The sequence below is a fragment of the Rana temporaria genome, chromosome 6, assembly GCF_905171775.1.
Source record: "Rana temporaria chromosome 6, aRanTem1.1, whole genome shotgun sequence".
NCBI classification, from domain to species: Eukaryota; Metazoa; Chordata; class Amphibia; order Anura; family Ranidae; genus Rana; species Rana temporaria.
In genome coordinates this window covers 7,746,145-7,769,538 of record NC_053494.1, presented here as the reverse complement: position 1 = coordinate 7,769,538, position 23,394 = coordinate 7,746,145, and the positions used below count along the sequence as shown (strand labels likewise).

The following is a 23,394-nucleotide window of genomic DNA, read 5'->3' as shown; positions in this document are numbered from 1 at the left end:
GGCGGGCCAATTCAAATGGGGCGAGTCCCATTTAAATTATGCGCGCTCCCGCGCCGGACGTACTGCGCATGCTCCGTTTCCGAACTCCCGCCGTGCTTTGCGCGCCGTGACGTCATTTTTTCGAACGGCGACGCGCGTAGCGTAATTACGTATTCCCGGACGGCTTATGCAAACGACGTTGATTTTTACATTTCGACGCGGGAACGACGGCCATACTTTAGACAGCAATACACCTGCTGACTAAAGTTAGGGCACAAAAAATAAAGTGTAAATTTGCGACGGGAAACTAGACTAGCGGCGACGTAGCGAACGCGAAAAGCCGTCGTGGATCGGCCGTAACTCCTAATTTGCATAGCCGACGCTGGTTTACGACGCAAACTCCCCCCAGCGGCGGCCGCGGTAATGCATCCTAAGATCCGACAGTGTAAAACTATTACACCTGCCGGATCTTAGGGATATCTATGCGTAACTGATTCTATGAATCAGCCGCATAGATAGAAACAGAGATACGACGGAGTATCAGGAGAAACGCCGTTGTATCCCTTTTGTGGATCTGGCCCATAGAACCTGCTCTATTTTTTCTTGTTTTTCACATCGTGAAAAACGGTCTTGTGTACGCTTTAACAAAGGGGGAAAAAAAAACGCACATGCTCAGAAGCAAGTTATGAGACCGGAAAATTAGCATAAGCACCCCAAAGTGGCGCCATTCGAATAGAACTTCCCCTTTATAGTGTCGTCGTACGTGTTGTACGTCACCGCGCTTTGCTCGAGCATTTTTTTCACGATCGTGTGTATACAAGGCAGGCTTGAGAGGAATCACGTCGGGAAAAACGTTGCTTCTTTCCAAGACATGAATAACGGCCGTGTGTACGCTGCATAAGGGTTATGATACACATTTAATTTGTATCCAATCAGGCAGGCCCCTTGCACTATATAGTTGATGATACATCTAAATGAGATTGTACAATCAGATTGCATAGTTCAGTCACTGTACATTTGAGGGGGACATGCAAGGAAAATAAAAAACAGCATTTTAACTTGCACATGATTGGATAATAAAATCAGCAGAGCTTCCCCTCATTTCAGATCTACCCCTCAGATTTACAGTGACTGCACTTCCAAGTGCACTTTCAGTGCAATTTTAAGTGCACTTTGTACTTGTAGTTTGCACTTGTAGTGCAAAGTGGATTTGCCTTTCGTAAATAACCCCGACAATGTGGAACATTTCAAGGGGTACGAATACTTTTTCAAGGCACTGCGTATAGACAATGCAAATAGATACTGTAACCTTGTTTGTGCCCCAAAAAATGATATTATATTCTGGTATGTGCAATACTTTGGCATTGCTGAGTCGATGGGTTCATAACTAAAATGTAAAAATGGATCTGGTCCATACAGAGTGTATAGGTGCCGGAGGTTAAGAAATGGTTAAAAAAAACTTCAAAATACTGTACAAATATCTACAGTCACCGCTATTATCCTGAGAAGAATGAATGTGACCAGCGGAGCTGGTTGTATTGCTGCTTGGATGGATGCCATCAGTGCAAATGCTGACGTTTTCAGTTTCGTTTCTCTTCTTTTATTTTGCACCGACCCGCCTAGGATTTCAGAGTCAGACTATAAAGACTTGGAAACTGTGAAGCTCATCAGTGTTGAGATTTTTACCTTTCTCTACTCTTATCTTCCAACCGGGACTACAACTACAAGGTACGTAGAAAGCAAGCGATTATAATATCATGTGGAGGGTGATTGGCAGCATTGATTTCCAATATTGTCAAATAACTCGATATTCTTTGTGTGAAGAAGAGAGCAAAACACCGGGGGGGGGGGGGGTGTTTATCTAAGTGCAATTTTTTTTTATTTTTTTTTATTTTTTTACGGTTTAGCATGTTTTATTACAAATAAAAACGGACATCAGAAGAAAAAAAAGTAAAAAATAGAAAGCTTCACGAATTTGCGTATCATCCTTGCGCAGGGCCCATGCTTATCTTCTCTGTATCGTTCCGATTTTAGTATATGTGCCGCCGAAGCGAGCGCTGTAAGTGCAATTTTAATACCTGATTATTTTTTATTTTTTTGGTTTAAAAAGAACAAACTTGTTAACCACCTCAATACCGGGCACTTAAAGCGGAGGTTCACCCAAATAACATCTATATCAGACCAACTTTTTTATACTTCTAACATGTACAGTCCGCATCTTTTTTTTTTATTTTTTTTTTTTACGCTGTACATACCGTATAATCTTTATTTGCAATCTGGCTTCCGGGTACTTCTCCCTGCGGGAGTAGGCGTTTCCAAGCGGAGGAGGAATGTCCTCTGGGAGGTCGCCCAGATCATTGACATCCTTTCAGAAAAAGTTCACCCCGGCGGATAAGGCCCCGCCCCCCGTATTGCGTAGACGCGTCACGAGTCACGGTGTTTCCAAAAGAAGCCAAACATGAAGAAGCTCTATATGGCGCCTGTGCAGTCAGCTCTACACGGCTCCTAGTCGATGCACAGGCGCCGTATAGAGCCGACTCGCAGTTCTGCATGTTCGGCTTCTTTCGGAAACGCCGTGACTCGTGACGCGCCTACGCAATACGGGGGGCGGGGCCTTATCCGCCGGGGTGAACTTTTTTTTGAAAGGACGTCAATCATCTTGGCGACCTCCCAGAGGACATTCCTCCTTAGCTAGGAAACGCCTACTCCCGCGGGGAGAAGTACCCGGAAGCCAGATTGCAAATAAAGATTATACGGTATGTGCAGTGTAAAAAAAAAAATGCGGACTGTACATGTACCTCCGCTTTAAACCCCCTTCTTGCCCAGGCCATTTTTCAGCTTTCAGCGCTGTCACACTTTGAATGACAATTGCGCGGTCATGCAACACTGTACCCAAATTACATATTTATCAGTTTTTCCCCACAAATAGAGCTTTCTTTTGGTGGTATTTGATCACCTCTGCGGTGTTTATTACTTGCGCTATAAACAAAAGAAGAGTGACAAGTTAAAAAAAAAAAACACAGTGGGCCTGATTCACAGGTATATGCGGCGGCGTAACGTATGCCCTTTACGTTACACCGCCGCAAGTTTTCAGCGCAAGTGCCTGATTCACCAAGCACTTGCATGTAAACTTACGGCGGTGTAACGTAAAGCCGTCCGGCGCAAGCCCGCCTAATTCAAATGGGGCGTGTACCATTTAAATTAGGCGCGTTCCCGCGCCGAACGTTCTGCGCATGCTCCGTGTGAAAATTTCCCGACGTGCTTTGCGCGAAATTACGGCGCCCCGACGTATTTTTTGAACGGCGACGTGCGTTACGTCGTTTTGTATTCCCGCACGTCTTACGCAGAAAAAAAAATTTGACGCGGGAACGACGGCCATACTTTAACATGGCTGTTCTAAATATAAGCCATGAAAAAGCAGGCCTATGTTTGCGACGGGAAAAACCGACTAGCGACGACGTAAGAGATTGCGACGAACGAGCGTATCTTCGTGGATCGCCGTAATCAGCTAATTTGCATACCCGACGCTGGAAAACGACGCAAACTCCACCCAGCGGCCGCCGGAAAATTACACCTACGATCCGAAGGCGTACGCCTGTCGGATCTTAGCCAAAAGCCGGCGTATCTTTTTTGTGAATTACAAATAAAGATACGACGCGGCAAATTTGAAAATACGCCGGAGTATCAGTAGATACTCCGGCGTATTTCCTCTGTGAATCTGGCCCAATATTTTTTAGTTTAGTTTTAGTGCTTTTTGCAGATTTGCACTACCGACCGTGTTCCATAGGAAACCATGTTTAATGAACTGTAGTGCAGTGTCGGGCTGGTTTTCGACGAGAAACACGTTCGTGTGTATGCTTAGAAACCCGCGCATGCTTAGAATAAAGTATGAGACGGGAGCGTTTGTAGTGGAGATAGCACATTCGTCACGCCGTAACAGTCTGAAAAGTGCAAATCGTCTCTTACCAAGCTTTTACTTAACACGCAGTAACATGAGATTAGCAAAAGCAGCCCCAAGGGTTGTGCCAGTGAAATCGAACTTCCCCTGCCGTCTTATGTGTTGTACGTCACCGAGTTTGAGAACGAGGAGATTTGGTCTTGACAGTGTGTACGCAAAGAAAGCTTGTCAAGTTTCTCGACAAACCTAACAAGGAACTTGTCGAGGAAAACGATGTGTCTTTTCCGACGAGTTCCTCGGTCGTGTGTACGAGGCCTGAGAGGGTGTCTGACCTGATAATTAGCGCAGGCTTTGTTAATTAAAGGGGTTGTAAAGGTAAAAACAAAAATTCATTAAATAGCTTCCTTTACCTTAGTGCAGTCAGGACAACTGGGCCTACCTGGCAGAAATGCAGCCTCGGGCCAGCATGGCCCCCGAGGCCAAAAATCATGCAGCACAGTGGCTGCTCTTGATGGGCACAGTGGCTGCAATTGATGTTTTTTTTTCAGTTTGTTTGCGCCCCCCCCAAATTTTGAGCACCAGCCGCCACTGGCAGAGGGTCTATCTTGTCTGATAAGGAAGGGTACTGGTCACCAGTGGCGGCCCGCCCATAGGGGGCGCCCGGGCGCCGCCCCCCCTCCCCCAGTCAGTAAAAAAAAAAATCTAAAAAAAAAAATAAAATAAATTTTTTTTTATTTAAACATGTCCCTTTAAGGAAAAAAAATTCCAAAAAAGGTTCTTATGTGCACTGAGTCCGGGCGTCGGGCGCCGGGAAAAGCGCGGTATGGGTAGCGCCACGTCTGTGCAATCACGGGATTGCAGACGTGGCGCTACATTGGCAGCCCAAAAATGCCTTTGTGGCGCGGTCCATCGCGCCACTTGCTTCCGGCGCGATGGACTGCATTGTTATGGCTGGGCGGGTGCATCCACTATTTGTGCTCGTTCCGTCCTGACGTCCCTGGAAGAACAGGAAGTGACGTCGGGACTCGGGGCGCTCAGTGCGAGTACAGGTAAGCTGAGCTATGCCGCCTGCCTCTGCCCCTCTGTAATGGACTGTTTTCTCTGCAAAGTTCGGCGGCAGCAGCTGCAGCTGTCCACCCCCCTTCTGCAAAGATTACCTGTGTTCCAATTTTTTTTTAGTGAATATTCGGCCGAAATCGCGGCACCCCCTCCCCCCCCGGGGGGGGGGGGATGGGGGTGCCGCGATTTCGGCCGAATATTCACTATAAAATTTTTTTTGGAACATTTGGAATTTTTTTTTTTAGTGCACATTTGGCCGAAATCGCGGCACCCCCATCCCCCCTCAGGGGGGGGGGGGGGTGGGGGTGCCGCGATTTCGGCCGAATGTTCACTAGACATGATGAGCAATTAACCCAGTGCAGATGTAGGCTCATTGCAAGGGTGGATTTTTTTTTAACATTTTCATGGAGTTGGGCATAATAAATGATTTTTAATGTTCAATGCAATGCATAATCTGGGTGAAATGCCAGCCGTCAGCAGCCTGAGCCCCAGGAGAAGATGGGGAGCTACAAGTCCCAGCAGGTTATAATATAAGGCTCCTAGGTGGATGGGAGTCTTATATTATAAACCTGCTGGGACTTGTAGTTCCCCATCTTCTCCTGGGGCTCAGGTGCATGCAATCCACCATCTATGGGACTACAAGTCCCAGCAGTGAGAAAAACTGGACAAAGATGGTGGATTGCATGCACCTGAGCCCCAGGAGACGATGGAGAACTACAAGTCCCAGCAGGTTATAATATAAAGCTCCGAGGTGGATGTATGACTGGACAGTGACACAGTGGGGACAATTGGCACAGTGGCTGCATTTGATGGCATGGTACAGTGGCTGCATTTGATGGCATGGCACAGTGGTGACAATTGATGGCACAGTGACCACAATTGATGGCATGGCACAGTGGCTGCATTTGATGGCATGGTACAGTGGCTGCATTTGATGGCATGGTACAGTGGCTGCATTTGATGGCATGGCACAGTGGCTGCATTTGATGGCATGGCACAGTGGCTGCATTTGATGGCATGGCACAGTGGCTGCATTTGATGGCATGGCACAGTGGTGACAATTGATGGCACAGTGGCCACAATTGATGGCATGGCACAGTGGTGACAATTGATGGCACAGTGACCACAATTGATGGCATGGTACAGTGGCTGCATTTGATGGCATGGTACAGTGGCTGCATTTGATGGCATGGTACAGTGGCTGCATTTGATGGCATGGCACAGTGGTGACAATTGATGGCACAGTGACCAGAATTGATGGCATGGTACAGTGGCTGCATTTGATGGCATGGTACAGTGGCTGCATTTGATGGCATGGTACAGTGGCTGCATTTGATGGCATGGTACAGTGGCTGTGTTTGATGGCATGGTACAGTGGCTGTGTTTGATGGCATGGTACAGTGGTGACAATTGATGGCATGGTACAGTGGTGACAATTGATGGCACAGTGACTGTGTTTGATGGCATGGCACAGTGGCTACGTTTGATGGCATGACACAGTGGCTGCGTTTGATGGCATGGCACAGTGGTGCGAATTGATGGAACAGTGGCTGCATTTGATGGGCACAGTGAGGCTTATATTTTTTTTTCTTCTTCGTTTGCGCCCCCCCAAAAATTTTGAGCACCAGCCGCCACTGCTGGTCACCCACCACATTGTGGCACTTGAGCCCTAAGGGACTTTATGATTCCTGAGCACGGGGGACTTTAGAGAGGAAGACTCATTATAAAAGTGGAAATACTGCACTGTTTAGACACTGAAGGACATTTTATAAATGACTTCTGTCTGTCTGTACTGTGATGAGCCGTGTTATAATATGCATTTGAACTCTACATGATCTGCAAGAAAAACAAACCTGTTGCCCCTCCTGGAATTCCACTGTCTTTGTGCATCGATCGAACAATGGCAGGTGAGACTCACCTTTCTCAGCTGACATTTATGAATAACAAAACGCCCCTCCTCCATATAATGGAGAAAAGGCGAGGGCGAGGTGTCCTGTAGTCTTTTCTTACGGTGACAATGCTGATCTCCCACAGATATAGTACAGAGAGTGAGCGTTGTCACCCGGGGAGTATTACTGGCTGGGTCACCAGGTGATAATCAAGAAAAAAAGGTTCAACTTGGGAAAGGCTTGGGAATAACTCATTAGGGTTCCCTTTACATGACAATACTAGTTTAGATATTATTGTAGCAAGTAGGGTTGTCCCGATACCACTTTTCTTTATGTTTAATTAGCCCTGTTGGGGGGCTTTGGTGAGATATCAGGGGTCTTAGCAGACCTCTGACATCTCCCCTTTAAGACAGAGAAAGGGACTAAGGACACAGATTCCCCAGTCCCTTTCTCTGCAGTCTCAGCTGAAATGAATGGAGAGAAGCTCCTCTCCATTCATAAACTGAAGCATCGTAAACACAGGTTACGATGCTCAGTTATGTGAATGGACAGAGTCAGTGATTATGTCCATTCGGAAAAGGTAGGAGCCATCCTGACAAATTGAGGGGGGAGAGCGGCACAGAGGGGGGAGAAGACAGCACGGCGGGACAAGACAGCAGGGGGGGAGAGCAGCACGGAGGGGGACAAGACAGCACAGGGGGACAAGACAGCACGGGGGGACAAGACAGCACGGGGGACAAGACAGCACGGGGGAGAGCGGCACGGAGGGGACAAGACAGCATGGGGGGACAAGACAGCACGGGGGAGAGCGGCACGGAGGGGACAAGACAGCACGGAGGGACAAGACAGCAGAGGGGGACAAGACAGAACGGCGGGACAAGACAGCACGGGGGAGAGCGGCACAGAGGGGGACAAGACAGCACGGGGGGAAAAAACAGCACGGGGGGAGAAGACAGCATGGGGGGACAAGACAGCATGAGGGGAGAGCAGCACCGGAGGGGGACAAGACAGCATGGGGGGACAAGACAGCACGGGGGAGAGCGGCACGGAGGGGACAAGACAGCATGGGGGGACAAGACAGCACAGGGGGATAAGACAGCACGGGGGGAGAAGACAGCACGGGGGGAGAAGACAGCATGGGGGGACAAGACAGCATGGGGGAGAGCGGCACGGAGGGGGACAAGACAGCAAGGGGGGAGAAGACAGCGCGGGGGGAGAAGACAGCACGGGGGGAGAAGACAGCATGGGGGGACAAGACAGCATGGGGGGAGAGCAGCACCGGAGGGGGACAAGACAGCACGGGGGGACAAGACAGCACGGGGGGAGAAGACAGCACGGGGGGAGAAGACAGCATGGGGGGAGAGCTGCACCAGAGGGGGACAAGACAGCACGGGGGGACAAGACAGCATGGGGGAGAGCGGCACGGAGGGGGACAAGACAGCAAGGGGGGAGAAGACAGCGCGGGGGGAGAAGACAGCACGGGGGGAGAAGACAGCACAGGGGGAGAAGACAGCATGGGGGGACAAGACAGCATGGGGGGAGAGCAGCACCGGAGGGGGAGAAGACAGCACGGGGGGAGAAGACAGCACGGGGGGAGAAGACAGCACGGGGGGAGAAGACAGCACGGGGGGAGAAGACAGCACGGGGAGAAGACAGCACGGGGGAGAAGACAGCACGGGGGAGAAGACAGCACGGAGAAGACATGTAACTCCCCCCACCACCCGATACCTAACTGCCCAGGTATCGGGTGAACATCGGAGCATTTCCCCCGAGTACAAGTACTCGGGAAATGCTCAGTATCGTTACCGATACCAATACTAATATCGGTATCGGGACATCCCTAGTAGCAAACATGTTTTTTTATGCTGTCCAGACATGTAATTTAAAGTGGATGTAAACCCGATTCATGAAATTTGACCTAAGCACATATATCTGTAGTGTTTTCTTATCTCTCTCCAAAGCTCTTGTTTCTCTCTGGTTGAGGAGGGAGCTTAGAGGGAGATTAGCAACAGTGTGGCATCTCCAGCTTTCATATTTAGGGGGGGCACATGGGGGGACAGGGACAAAACTATAAACACAATTTATATACACACACATATATATTTAAAGAATAGAATGCACTCCAGAGGTCTTAGAAATAGAGATGTTAGCTGAACATTAGAATGAGAGCAGCAGTGGCGGCGGGGGAGGGGGGGCTCTGGGGAGAGAGAAGGAGCAGATCGAATGCGACTCCTCTCTCATCCCGTACGAGAGAGGCGGGAAGGGGAGAAAGAGCTGATCGCCTGTGTCTCCTCACCCATCGCATGCAGGAGAGGAGGGAGGGGAGAGAAAACTACTAATGCCAGCTCTGACGTCACTGGTTGTTAGACGCCAGGCGGCTCTAGCAACCAGTGGCAAGGAATGGAGTCAGGTGGAGGAGGAGCCAGAGCCAGCGCTATGGCGACTCAGTCCATCCCTGTCCCCGTGCATTCCAGACTGGTCCCAGTGTCAGTTTTTTTTAATTGGGGGCACAGTATAATGTTGGGGGGGCCATGGCCCCCTCTGCCCCCCCCTAGTGATGCCACTGATTATCAGAGAGCTGGTCTATTCAGACAACAGTTCCTTCATTGCTCTGCCTATGTGGAGGGAGGTGTGTCCATTTCCTCCAATCAGCTCACACGCAGTGTAGGCCCAGGCTTCACACTCACCCCTCTGTGCTGCTGAATGAGGAAGAAAGCTTTTTAACAGGATGTTCACTTTCTAAAGAAAATATAAAGATAAAGACAGCAGATATACATGTAAAACTTATGTAGGGAGATTTGTTTCATTTCTGTGTATCATCTGAGGCTGTTCACTTCACTGGGTGTATGGAGGGTTTACATCCACTTTAATTTAATGTCAGTTCCCACACACAGTTGCTCAAGACACTATCTGAATATTAAATGAGAACTATTATGGTTTGGGGTAAATTGAAAAAATGGAAAAAAAAAAAAAAAGTTTTATTTGTTCTTCTTTACCTGCAGACTTCGAAAACAGAACAACATGTCTTCTGCTGAGGAAGCCTCGCAGACGATAAGGAATCTGAAGGATAAATTAATAATTATATTTGAGAAGAATGTATATGGTTTGTACGAGGCGCTCGAGTCACTCGATCTTCTATCCTTGGACGAAGTCTTGGATCTCTTTAATGAGAATGTTCCTGTCAAAAGTGGGAAGATGATAGATATCATACTTCAGAAGGGAGAACCATCCTCAAAAATATTTCTGGATCATCTGCAGCTTATGGTTACCAGGTTCCCTGCATTGTCCAGTTTGCCTCTCTACCATCAAGAGGGTTAGGCCCCATACTCACGAGCAAACATGTCTGCTGAAACTGGCCCGCAGGCCAGTTTCAGCAGACATGTTTGGTCGTGTGTGGGCGCGAGCGGGCCGAATTCCAGCAAACATTTGCCCGCCGGGCCTTTTCCCAGCAGACAAATATTCCTGGACTTGTTTTAAAACAGCCCGCTGGAATTCAGCCCGCTCGGACATGTACGGTCGTCAGTACAGACCTACCGTACATGTCCAGGCGCCCGCCGTCCCTCGCATGCGTCGAATGACTTCGACGCATGCGTGGAAGCATTTTAAAGGCGGGCCGCGCACGTCGCCGCGTCATTGTCGCGGCGACACCGCGTCATCGACGCGGCGACACCGCGGACACGCCCCGCGTATTGTTTACGCGCGGACTTCTGTACGATGGTGTGTACAACCATCGTACAGAAGCCCTCTGGCAGACATGTATGGTGAAAACGGTCCGACGGACCGCTTTCACCATACATGTTTGTCCGTGTGTACCCGGCCTAAGTCATTTCTTAAGGAGTTTTTAACCCCCCCCCAAAAAAAATCATTATTATATTGCATTATTATATACGTCATAGATGTAATGGCTGCTCTTTTTTCACCTGGTGATTCTGCGAGTAACATACAACTGCCCTAATGCAATCCTGCTCATTCACCACACTGTATCTATGGAGGATTAGCGTTGTCACCCAAAGACTAGATGTGTTTCAGAACTAATTCCATACCAGGCCCTTCAGGTCTGGGCCTGGTATGGAATTTGGGGGGACCCTCACGCAATTTTTTTTTAAATTTTGGTTCGGGGTTCCCCTTAATATTCAAACCAGACCCAAAGGGCCTGGTAATGGACTGGGGGGGGGGGGACCCATTCAGTTTTTTGATCTGTATTGCTGGGACCCAACAATTCATTACAGCCGCGATCAGTTGTAAATTACTTTTTTTCCTTTCGAAACATTTTGCTGTGGGACTGTTCTAAACATGGGGAAAATGCGGCACTTTACAGGCATACTATAGACACCCCCCAGGTACGAAATTTAAAGGAATATTTCACTTTTATTGTTTTACTTTATTAAAATCACTGCTCCCGAAAAAAACGGACATTTTTAAAACTTTTTTTGCATCGATACATGTCCCCTGGGGCAGGACCAAGGTCCCCAAACATTTTTATGACAATACCATGCATATAAGCGTTTAAAATTTGCACTTTTGATTTCTCCCATGGAATTTTAAAGGTTGTTCCGCAGCTTTTGAATTTGCCGTGAACATCGGGCTCATCCGTATGTTCTATTGGGTTGAGGTTAGGAGTCTGTGCAGGCCAGTCAAGTTCCTCCACTCCAAACAACCTGCCATTTTTATAGATGAGGCCTAATACTCTGTTACCTTGAAAATAAGCCCTACCCAAAAAATAAGCCCTAGTTAAATTCTTTGTAAAAACATGTAAACCATTTATAAAAAGATTATATAATGTGCAGTGTCTCCTTTTGTAACTTTATTGAGGAAAATATATACCGTATATACTTGAGTATAAGCCGATCCGAATATAAGCCGAAGCACCTAATTTTACCACAAAAAAAATGGGAAAAACGTATTGACTCGAGTATAAGCCTAGGGTGAGAAATGCAGCAGCTACTGTAAGTGGAAAAGAGGGTCAACAATGCCCATTTGCAGCCTCACTGAGAATCACTGTGGACATCTGCAGCCTCACTGTGTCCATTTACAGTTTCACTGTGCCCATTTGCAGCCTCACTGTGCCCATCTGCAGCCTCACTGTGTCCATTTTCAGCTTCACTGTGCCCATTTGCATGCCTCAGCCTCACTGTGCCCATCTGCATGCCTCACTGTGCCAATCTCTCGGCCTCACTGTGCCCATCTCCCTGCCTCACTGTGCCCATCTCCCTGCCTGATGTACCTGATCTCCCGGCGCTGTGACTTGTAGTCTAGTCAGCAGCCATGCAGTGTAACAAAGCCCCGCCTTCTCCTCATCCTTGTCCGTGACGGAACACTGACTCAGTTTCCCAGCAGCGAGTCAGTGTTCAGCCTATCACGGATGAGAATGAGGAGAAGGCGGGGCTTTGTTACACTGGATGGCCGCTGACTAGACTACATGTCACAGCGCCGGGAGATCATAAAGCTGCAGTGCAGGGCACAGTGAGGCAGGGAGACTCGAGTATAAGCCGAAGGGGGCTTTTTCAGCACCAAAAGATGTGCTGAAAAACTCAGCTTATATTCGAATATATACAGTGTGTATATATATATATTTTAGGGTTACAACCACTTTAAGATCGTCATAGTGTTATGACTATATATGTAGATTATTGTACATACCATAAATAAATAAGACATCCCCTAAAATAAACCCTTGTGTGTTTTTTGCACACAAAATTAATATAAGACCTGGTCTTATTTTCGGGAAAACACAGTATATACCTCATCTCTATTTCATATATATATATATATATCTTGTCTTAGGTTCGGTGACAATATTTATAATAAGACTGATTTTAGAGTACAGTATTTCGTGAAACTTTTATTGAAATTGTTTTTATTCGTAGAAAAGAAAAGCGAATTTCAAGAACTTGTAGAACAGCTGAATATGAAAAATTACTTGACTTCTAAAGTGGCCTTATCTGATGTCCTGAGCATTGGATCGGAAGATCTGAAAGACGTTGAGCTTCACAATATTAACGAAATTCCGTGGCACTTCTTGAGAAACCTCATGGCTTTGAACAGGTCCTCAAGAAGCACTCAGCTGAAAAAAGATCCAACTAGTCAAGAAGATAATGATGATGATGATGATGATGATGATGATGATAATGATGATATGTTTGATGTACTTAAAGTTGCGCATGATACCTCAAGTACTATCCACCCATTGGACGCCCTTTGTGTTCTCTTGCATTGCTCAGACAGTTTTCTACAGCAAGAGATTGCAACTAAAATGTCCATGTGTCAGTTTGCCGTCCCTCTGCTGCTCCCCCCAGTCGGTGACGGGTCACCCTGCACCTTCTTGCTGTGGGCAATGAGGGGCATTGTAAAGAAGTGGAGACCTCATTCATTATTGGACAGTAAGGGGTTCAGAGAGGAAAATGTGGTGAATATCACAATGCCAACTGTCTCTTTTGTCAGATTAGGGGAAAATAAATTATCCAAATCTAAAACCCTGAACCAGATCCTTAACCCAGCCCAACAACAACATAACTTCTTCATCTACCATGATATGGAAGGGGGCAACATTAAGAGAAAAATATCTGATGGGCTGGTGGAGGTTTCATGGTATTTTCCTTGTGAGAATTCTGATGTTTTTCAAGAACCCATCTCAGTGACCAACCTACGTGGAGACCTGGAGTCCAGCTGGAACCAGTTCACGTTTCTGACTCGAGTGTCCTCGGCTGTCTTCATATTTGTTGAGGACATTTGTGAAAACCAAGTCAGACTTTTGTCTACCTGTAATGACGCCGACACTGAGTTTTATTTCATTGTTACCCCAGGTCCTGGCAAAGAAATAAACCAAGAAACTAAGAATTGTTTGAAGCAATTAATGGAAACATTACATGTTAGTAAAACACAATTGATAATCAAACGGAACAATCTAAATGATGCTGCATTTGTGAAAAAGATACAAAGCATCCTTAAAAACCTAATACACAAAGAGAGACAACAACCATCATTAGAGAGTATGAAAACGCAGACAAGTGGGCTCAAGATAGACGTGGATGAGAACTTTCCTGACTGTCAAAAAGCAAGAGCATGTGCATGTGTTATTACCTCCACAATAGGAGACGTGGAAGGGTATAAAAAAGAAACGCTAAAACTACAGGGAGATCTGTGGAAACAGCTGTCCAAAGTAGAGAAGGAACTTTGCAGAATGATAAACCAAGGTAACAAAGATGCCCAACAATATAAAAATGAACTGGAACAGAAACGCATTGCACTGCACAAAAAACAACATGAGCATGATTTACCCAATCCGATAATGCTCTTTGTGACTGCGATCACTCATTTGTCTCAAGTGCAGAAACAATATTTTTTGAAATGGATGAAATTAGAACTGGATACCATCGCTAGGAAGAATCTTACTGCCTTACAAGTGGAGTACAAAGAGAAATGCAAAAGCAAGTCAAACAGTTCTGGGGAACTCAAAGAGGTTGACCAAAAAATATCCGACAGCTCTTTAGGAATTGAACATTTCATCCGTGAGTTGGGACAGTTTTATGAGGCTGAGTGTTCTATGGTTAAAGAAGAAGTTATTCCAGCAGAGAGAGCACAGTTTACAGAACTTCCGAAAATTGCTGCTGACCTTCTTTTGGATGGGTTTCCATTGGAGCTCATAGATGGAGATGCCTCAAACATCCCCATGAAGTGGATAACCGATATCTTGACTGAATTAAGCAACAAGACAGAAATGAAAAGTCAAATTAGAGTGATAACAGTCCTCGGAGTGCAGAGTACAGGAAAATCCACCCTTCTGAACACCATGTTTGGTCTGCAGTTCCCAGTGGCCAGTGGACGATGTACTAGAGGGGCTTTTATGACTTTACTAAAGGTGAAAAAGGATTTTGAAGTACAACTAGGCTGTAAATTCATTATAGTGATTGACACTGAGGGGCTAAAAGCTCCAGAGTTGGCCTCCCTTGAGGACAGTTATGAACATGACAATGAACTGGCCACACTAGTGGTTGGGTTGAGTGATATCACTATTGTCAATATGGCCATGGAAAACTCAACTGAAATGAAAGATATTTTACAGATTGTGGTCCACGCTTTTCTTCGGATGAAAGAAGTAGGAAAGAGACCCAACTGCCAGTTTGTACACCAAAATGTGAGTGACGTGTCTGCTCACGAAAAGAACATGAGAGATAGGAAGAAACTTCTGGAACAACTGGATGAAATGACAAAAGTGGCTGCAAAAATGGAGAAGCAAGATGGAATCACATCTTTTAGTGATGTGATAGACTACGATTTGGAGAAACACAGCTGGTACATTCCTGGTTTGTGGCAAGGGGTCCCTCCAATGGCTCCAGTAAACTCTGGTTACAGTGAAAATGTGTTCAAGCTGAAGAAGTATTTATTTGAGTTCATGAAAACTCAAAATGCATTTTGCAACATAAATGGACTTATTACATGGATAGATAGCTTGTGGAAAGGAGTAAAACATGAAAAATTCATCTTCAGTTTTAAGAACAGTCTGGTAGCGGAAGCTTATAATAATCTGTCTATGCAGTTTTCCCTTTGGGAATGGGAATTTGGCAAAAAAGTCTACAGCTTTGTCACCAGCACAGAAAATAATATAAAAAATCAGTCGGCTGAGAGTCTGGAGATGCATGTCAGTGAAGAGTACATGACAGAACTTCACCAGCTGGTTTTTGAGGAAGAAAACAAAATGCTGGATTTACTAGACCAGTATTTTGACAGTAAGTCTGGAAATGTTCATCTTATAGAACGTTATCGAGAAGAATTCAGAATGAGTGTACAGTTCCTAAGGCGAGAACTTCAAAGAAATGCTCTGAACAAATGTAACAAGGCAGTTTCTATCCAGAAAGGGAAATGTGAGATCCAGAACATCCAGAGTCAATATCAAATGTTAATAGAAAATAAAATTAGTTTTCTTTTAGAAACTGGCAAAAAGAAAAAATCTAAGCTAAGTTCTACAAAAGTAGAACAGGAATTTGAGTCAATGTGGAAGAAGACATTGAAAGATCTAAACATAAAGAAATTAGAAAGACTCAATATCGATCATCTGATTTTACAGCAACTGAGACATGACCTGAGCAATAGGGGACCTGCCGTACATGAAAGATTAAAGGGCATTATCAGTCTACAAGATTATGGTCAGCAAACTTTTAAAATGGATGAAAAGTATATCGATCACTCTTGGTGGGATCGGGTCAAGAACAAATTGGGCATTGAAAGTCAAACTTTTGAAAGCGTAGAGAATTTTGCTGTCTCTCTAATAGATATGTGCAAAAAGTATGTTGAAGAAAAAGCTGATACTCCCGAAGATTACGATAAGACTTACAGCCAAGAATTGCTGTACAAGATCAATAAACAACTTGAAAGTGCTACCAATCTTCATGTTTCAAGAGAACTGGAGCTAGACATCAAACTGATCACTCTTGGAAATGCAGCTCAAAGGTTTCAGCAACTGCATGACGCATTTATCAAAAATAATGACCCAACCCAATGTCTGGAAAGCCTGAGACCTCAATACTTGTCAGTATTTCTCAGTATTTTTCAAGAGAAAGGCGAAAGCCAGAACAGAGCTAGACAATTCTGTGAACGATGTATCAAACCGGCAATTACTATCTATGTCTTCAAACATCTTGGGGAAAAAATTGTGGATGACATTTTACACAGCTCTGAAAATATCATTTTCAGTAGCAGAAGCTTTTTCCAGTGTAAGATGCTCGAAAAGCTATTGGAAGAAATGTCTTTCCAGAAATATGTCGAATACATCCGTTCATATGAAAAGTTTTCAGAATCGTGGATACGAAGTTACATCGCCAGAAAGTACAAGAGCTCAGCCACGTTAAATAAATTATGCAAAGATCTTGTTTCCTCCATAATGATGAAGATAGATACTGTACTTAAGGAGAAAGCATACAGAGAAATGCCTACTATATCATCATTTTTAGAAGAAGTTTGTGACAAGTTACAAAAGGAACTGGTAATTCCACAGAATGAGATGAAAGTGATCACTTTCCATAACAAAACTGCAGTTGAGCAATTTTCATCTGACGTTCAACATTTCCTCACATTGACAGAGAAGCAAATTCTAACAGAGCTGGGATCATTGGATATTGAGTCTGTACTTTCCAAAGTGACACTGAAGCCTCAGGATGAATTGTTCAGGAAGGTGATTGGTTGTGGCAAACAGTGTCCATTCTGTAAAGTCCCCTGTGAAGCAGGAGGTGGAGAACATACACATCACTTTGCATCTATCCACAGATCAACAGGATTGGGACAGTATAGATGGCATGGTGATGATACTTTGACAACAGACATCTGTACCACACTTGTTGTATCTACAAACAACTTTAAGAATGCAGATACAGAGGGAAATTGGCACCCATACAAAGAGTACCGCACATATTATCCAGACTGGACCATTCAGCCTGACCCCAGCATTGAGTGCTCAGACTACTGGAAATGTATATTTGTCCTGTTTAATCAACAGTTTGCAGAAGAATACAAAGCAAAACCAGCCAAACTTCCAGAAGACTGGGAGAAAATCACTGAAGTTCAAGCTCTTAACAACGTAATGCAAGTGTTCAACATGGACTAACATCCTTAGGTTATCAACAACCATTGATAAAGCAGTAAGAACCTGTCCACCTACTACATGTATCAAAACTGATTCTTCAACTTGGAATAATCTTCCTTTTGTAAAGCTGCCTACATCTACTGACTTGTACCTCCTAATAATTAGATGCTCTGATGAACGAGCTTAGATCTTCTTATGAGCATCCTATACCACTGGTGGAGAACCAGAAAGATCTCTGTCTTAAATTCTGAGACCTAAAATTATAATTCTAAAAAAGTCCACCTCTAACGGACCCCTTACTATGTCATATTCTAGTGTAGATTTAGCACCGACCCCACCCTTTTCTGATTACCCTGCACCATTGAAATGTACCGTAAGTTCTCTGCCGCTCATGGCAGATATTCCCATTCCATCACCCCACGACAGCTTATCCGACAGTCCGACAAGCCAGCAGACACGATCCATATTGATTTCCCCAGAATAAATGAGACATACGCTCTGTTCTCTGGTTTCAAAATGTATGAATGACTTTTAATGGTACACTCTCAGCTTTTTATGCAGTTACAGGCATGTTACAGGGACAATGAAATTCTCCACCCCCAAAACATCACACAATGGGGCTTCATACACATTCTTTTAGATAATGACATTCAGAGGAGTTAATTATCCCCCAGACGTTCCGTCTCCGACAAGTTCCCCTCACCTGTTACACAAAACACATTCCTTTACTAAACATAATTGACATGCTAATTTCCTACCCCTGAAAGGAGACATCTGACCTTTCAGACTTAATCAGTACAATAGACACAACACAGTATTAGCATCACACAATGGACAATGGAATGTCTTTCAGGAGTCTATTGACCTGTTGTGGGTCAGCATGAAATCACCTGTAATATGTCCAGATCTCCTGCAATACATGAATTATCAGTAATGTCCCATCTCATGTAATTTATATTTATCATTTCTCAGTCACCCTATGCCCAAAATGGGCACAGGATGACTCTAGACCCAAGAGTCATTAGTGACGCTGGCACAGGAGTACCGCCCATCCTTCAAAAGTCTTTGGGTGTCACGGGTCATTCCGTTACAATTAGTAACTGTGAAACTTACAGAAGACTGGTAAACCTCTGGGAAAAAAATCCCTTGCAATTTGCACCTCCCTAAAGCAAAATGAACATCCTATATTCCTAGATAAATCAACCCCTACTGTCTTCATTGCTATAAAAATGAAATTATACAAGTGATTAGAATACAAATTGTGTGCTAGGAGTGAAGTTTGCTTAGCAAGAAAGGGTATTTTGCCGTTTCTTAATTACTTTTCAATTGAACATTTTTATTTTTATGTGACTGATTTATGTGACTGATTATTAATAAAATGTTAAGGCAAGCTAATCTAATAGTTATTAATTTCCATATCCAAGTTGTATTACTTAAAAAGATTTATACTTTCATTCATTCAAAATAATACCATTTACAAAATAAATTCTAAAAAAAGGAATCAGTTATGACTGGAAATAGATACACATTTGATTATTGTACATTGTTAACCAATAAAACTTGCTAAACACATTTGCAAACTGATTTTCCATGAAGTTAAACGTGAAAAGAAGTAAACAAAGAAAAGCATGAAATAAGTAGAAGAGATCAAAAGGACGTACATATCTGCCAACATTAATAGATCAAGCCAATAAATTAAATTATGCAACTTAACAAAAATGGTAACCGCCCCAACTGATAACTATGACCTAGAGCAGCCTTTCTCAACCCTTTTACCCTAAAGGAACTGATGAATTAATTTTCATGTCTAAGGCCCCTTTCACAGGGGCGGACCATTCAGGTCTGCCTGTCAATTTTTAAGGCGAACCTGAACGGACTCTCCGTGCAGGTCTATGGAGCCACAGATGTCAGCGGTAACATGCCTGCTGGCATCCGACCCGCTGCGATCCGCTAAAGTGTGACGATGGAAACCCTATTTTCCATCCGTCTGGAGGATCGGATGAAAACGGACTCTACAGACCGTCTCCATCCGAACCCCCATAGGGGAGAGCTGCACTCGTCCGCGAGTTTTCCCGGCGTGCATTGCTCCCAATGACGTTGCTAGGACGTCATTGGTTTCGGCGTGAACGTAAATTACGTCCATCCGTATTCGCGACCGACTTACGCTGGAACTGTGCTGGAGACACTGATAGAAGAAGTGGTTTTGCCTTCTGACAAGTTAATGCGCCCCCCCCCCCCAAAAAAAAGTATGAAAAAAATAAACAAATTAAAAAAAAGTCCCTTTAAGAGCTATGGGCGGAAGTGAAATTTTGTTGTTGCTTCCGCCCTGCAATAGTATGAAGCCCATACTCTATGCTGCCCCCCTGTGCCCTCCGCCTCCCCCCAGTGCTCCCCCAGTGCTCTCCAGCGCCCCAGTGATCTCGGCCTCCCCCCTGTGCTCTCCGCCCCCATGCTCTCGTGCCCTCCCTGTGCTCTCCACCCCACCCTGTGTTTTTTCTTCCCCCTGTGCTCTCCAAACCCCCAATCCCTGTGCTCTCCAGCCCCCCCATGTGCTCCAGCCCCCCCATGCTCTCCAGCCCCCTTGTGCTCTCCTCTTTCCCCCTGTGTTCTCTGCCTCTCCCCTGTGCTCTCTGCCCCCCCCATGCTCTCCGCCTCCCCCCACAGTGCTCTCCAGCCCCCTTGTGCTCTCCTCTTCCCCCCTGTGTTCTCTGCCTCTCCCCTGTGCTCTCTGCCCCCCCATGCTCTCCGCCTCCCCCCACAGTGCTCTCCAGCCCCCTTGTGCTCTCCTCTTCCTCCCTGTGTTCTCTGCCTCTCCCCTGTGCTCTCTGCCCCCCCCATGCTCTCCGCCTCCCCCCACAGTGCTCTCCAGCCCCCTTGTGCTCTCCTCTTCCCCCCTGTGTTCTCTGCCTCTCCCCTGTGCTCTCTGCCCCCCCATGCTCTCCGCCTCCCCCCACAGTGCTCTCCAGCCCCCTTGTGCTCTCCTCTTCCTCCCTGTGTTCTCTGCCTCTCCCCTGTGCTCTCTGCCCCCCCCATGCTCTCCGCCTCCCCCCACAGTGCTCTCTAGCCCCCTTGTGCTCTCCTCTTCCCCCCTGTGTTCTCTGCCTCTCCCCTGTGCTCTCTGCCCCCCCATGCTCTCCGCCTCCCCCCACAGTGCTCTCCAGCCCCCCTGTGCTCTCGCCACACCCCATGTTCTCAAGGTTCTTTCCTGTGCTCTCTGCCCCCCCTGCCTTTTCCCTGTCCCCCCCTCACCCCCACACGTCTGCCAGGTTCCCCCCTCCCCTCTCTCGAGGATCCATCAGGATGGAGAGTGGGGACAGGGCCAGGTAAGATGTCATGGGCTGCTCATTCCAAAATGCCCGGGCCTATTTTTTTGTCCCAGTCCGGGCCTGATTTGCACTGCAGTCCATTTAACATAGTTTCCCATGGAACGTGTTCTGTAGTGCAAATCTGCAAAAAGCAAAAAGCACTACAAATGCATAGGGATTAATCAGGCCTAAAAGAATACCCAGCTTTCAATGTCTGATATTTAAGCAATAAAGAAAGCAACAGAGAGATTTTTTTTTCTTTGTAGATAAAGAGTTTCGATTCTCCACTTTGCTCTATGACATTTCCCCGCCCTCTCCAGGAAGTCTTTGTCACTTTAGCGATGTTGCTTTCTTTAACTCTTTTCTGACAGTTTTTCCTTTTTCCACGAGTGCTTGCAATGAATTTTATTGAACCCGAACATTTATGGAGGACCCCCCCCCATCCCCAAATCATATATTTTCTAAAAGCAGAGGACCTTAAGAATAAAAAAGCTCTCCATTCCACAATATTGTGCAAATGTTAATCACAACTATAATATTTATGAATACAATAAAATAAATTATCCCTTTTAGGACATGTTAACACGACTTTAGGAACTTAAATCGGAAGCTCCAACCGAAAGGGGAAGCTCTGCTGGTTTACACCCTCACCCCCCCCCCCCCCACTGCCACATTTGGCACTTTTTTTGGGTGGGGGGGAGAGGAGAGGGGGTATCTGTTTTTGACAGGTACCCGCTCCCCCTTCCAGGTAAGATCGCTGCAGAGATCTCAGAGTATGTCTGGTCCCTCCTCCTTACCCTCCGCTGCCTTCTGGGACAAACACAGGTCCCAGAAGACGGCGGGACCATTCAGAAAGCGCAGTACGACTCGCACATGCGCAATAGAAAATCAGCTGTGAAGCTTGAAGGTTTCCCTTAGTGAAGATTCCGACACCTGCATCCAAAACCGATTGAAGGAGGACATAGCGGGATCCCTGGACAGGTAAGTGTCCTTATTAAAAGTCAGCAGCTACAGGCCTTGTAGCTGCTAACTTTTATTTTTTCCTGCCCAGACTGAAGCTCCTTTTTAATATGTGCAGTCTGGAGGAAAGAAGGGAAAGGGGAGACATGATTGAAACCTTTAAATAACGTATTTATCGGCGTATTGCGTGCTCCGGCGTATAGCGCACACCCCTAAAGTGGACCCGCATTCCTGTGGAAAAAATATTTTTTGTACTTACAGTTTTGGTGTCTTGCGCGGCGTCCATCGGCGGCCTCGTCGGGTCCGGCCTCCGTCTGCGGCTTCGGTGTCCTCTTCGTCGGGTCCGGCCTCCGTCTGCGGCTTCGGGTGTCCTCTTCGTCGGGTCCGGCGTCCTTCTGCGGCGTCCTCCCAGCTAGTTTCCCGCGCCGAGTTTGAATACTGCGCCGGCATATACCGAGCGCAGTACACTCGTGTATAGTCGGGCAGGCTTGGCTACTCTCGCGCTCACGTCCTGTACGTCCAGGACGTGAGCGCGAGAGGAGCCGAGACTGCCCGACTATACACGAGTGTACTGCGCTCGGTATATGCCGGCGCAGTATTCAAAATTGGACGCGGGAAAGCGGGTATCGGCGTATATCGCGCACCGAAGATTTTGCCCTGATTTTCAGGGCAAAAAAGTGCGCGGTATACGCCGATAAATACGGTACATCAAGGGGGTGAATAAGGTTCTTTGTTTTTTCAATATGAAACCAAAATCAAGAACACGGGGACCTCAAATTAAAGTGGATGTAAACCCCTCTCATCCTTTCTAAACTCCTGTCATAGTGGTTACCTATAAGGATATAGATGCCTCCTGCATGTATCCTTACCTGTCAAATGTCTCTTTGACATTGATGCAATTGATGTTTGTTTTTTTCAGTTTGTTTGCGCCCCCCACCCCACCAAAAAAAAATCTTGAGCACCAGCCGCCACTGCTTGTAACCCACGCTACACTGAAGGATGTCAGCTTTCCCTAACCCTTGAGGTCACCATTAGGCCGAGAGAGACCCGGGACTTCGCTACACTTATTATGAATACCCTAGGTATGAATGACCATTTAACCCTTGCCGTGGTATTTTTTTCCCTCGGAGTTCAGCTTTAATTAGTCAGGTTCCTGTCTCACCTCTTGCCCGGAAAAAACATAGGGCGGGATTCACATAGAGTTATGCCGGCGTATCAGTAGATATGCCGGCGTAACTCGGAATCTAAGCCCGTCGTAAGTTTAAGTGTATTCTCAAACTGAGATACACGTAAACCTAGCTAAGATACGACGGCCTACGCCGTCGTATCTTAGGGTGCAATTTTTCCGCTGGCCGCTAGGTGGCGCTTCCGTTGATTTCGGCGTAGAATATGTAAATTACTAGATACGCCTATTCACAAACGTACGCTTGCCCGTCGCAGTAAAGATATGCCATTTCCGTAAGAGATACGCCGCGTAAAGATAAACATGCCCCCTAGGTGGCGCAGCCAATGTTAAGTATGGCCGTCGTTCCCGCGTCGAAATTTGAAAATTTTACGTTGTTTGCGTAACTCGCCCGTGAATGGGGCTGGACGTAATTTACGTTCACATCGAAACCAATGACGTCCTTGCGGCGTACTTTGGAGCAATGCACACTGGGAAATTCCACGGAGGGCGCATGCGCCGTTCGGGAAAAAAACGTCAATCACGTCGGGTCACCAAAAATTAAC

The 23,394-nt window shown here is 46.1% G+C and overlaps 1 protein-coding gene and 1 non-coding gene across 2 annotated transcripts; one reads left to right on the top strand and one right to left on the bottom strand.

Moving 5' to 3' along the window:
* Positions 1–1,453: 1,453 nt before the first annotated feature.
* Positions 1,454–17,874, top strand: LOC120942995 (interferon-induced very large GTPase 1-like). Its single transcript, XM_040356007.1, has 3 exons — positions 1,454–1,707; positions 9,828–10,138; positions 12,693–17,874. The coding sequence occupies exons 1-3, from the start codon at positions 1,490–1,492 to the stop codon at positions 17,420–17,422; spliced, it is 5,259 nt and encodes a 1,752-aa protein (XP_040211941.1). The 5' UTR covers positions 1,454–1,489; the 3' UTR covers positions 17,423–17,874.
* Positions 1,931–2,037, bottom strand: LOC120944564. The gene has a single exon (XR_005750426.1). It is a non-coding gene; the product is annotated as a U6 spliceosomal RNA (small nuclear RNA).
* Positions 17,875–23,394: the final 5,520 nt, after the last annotated feature.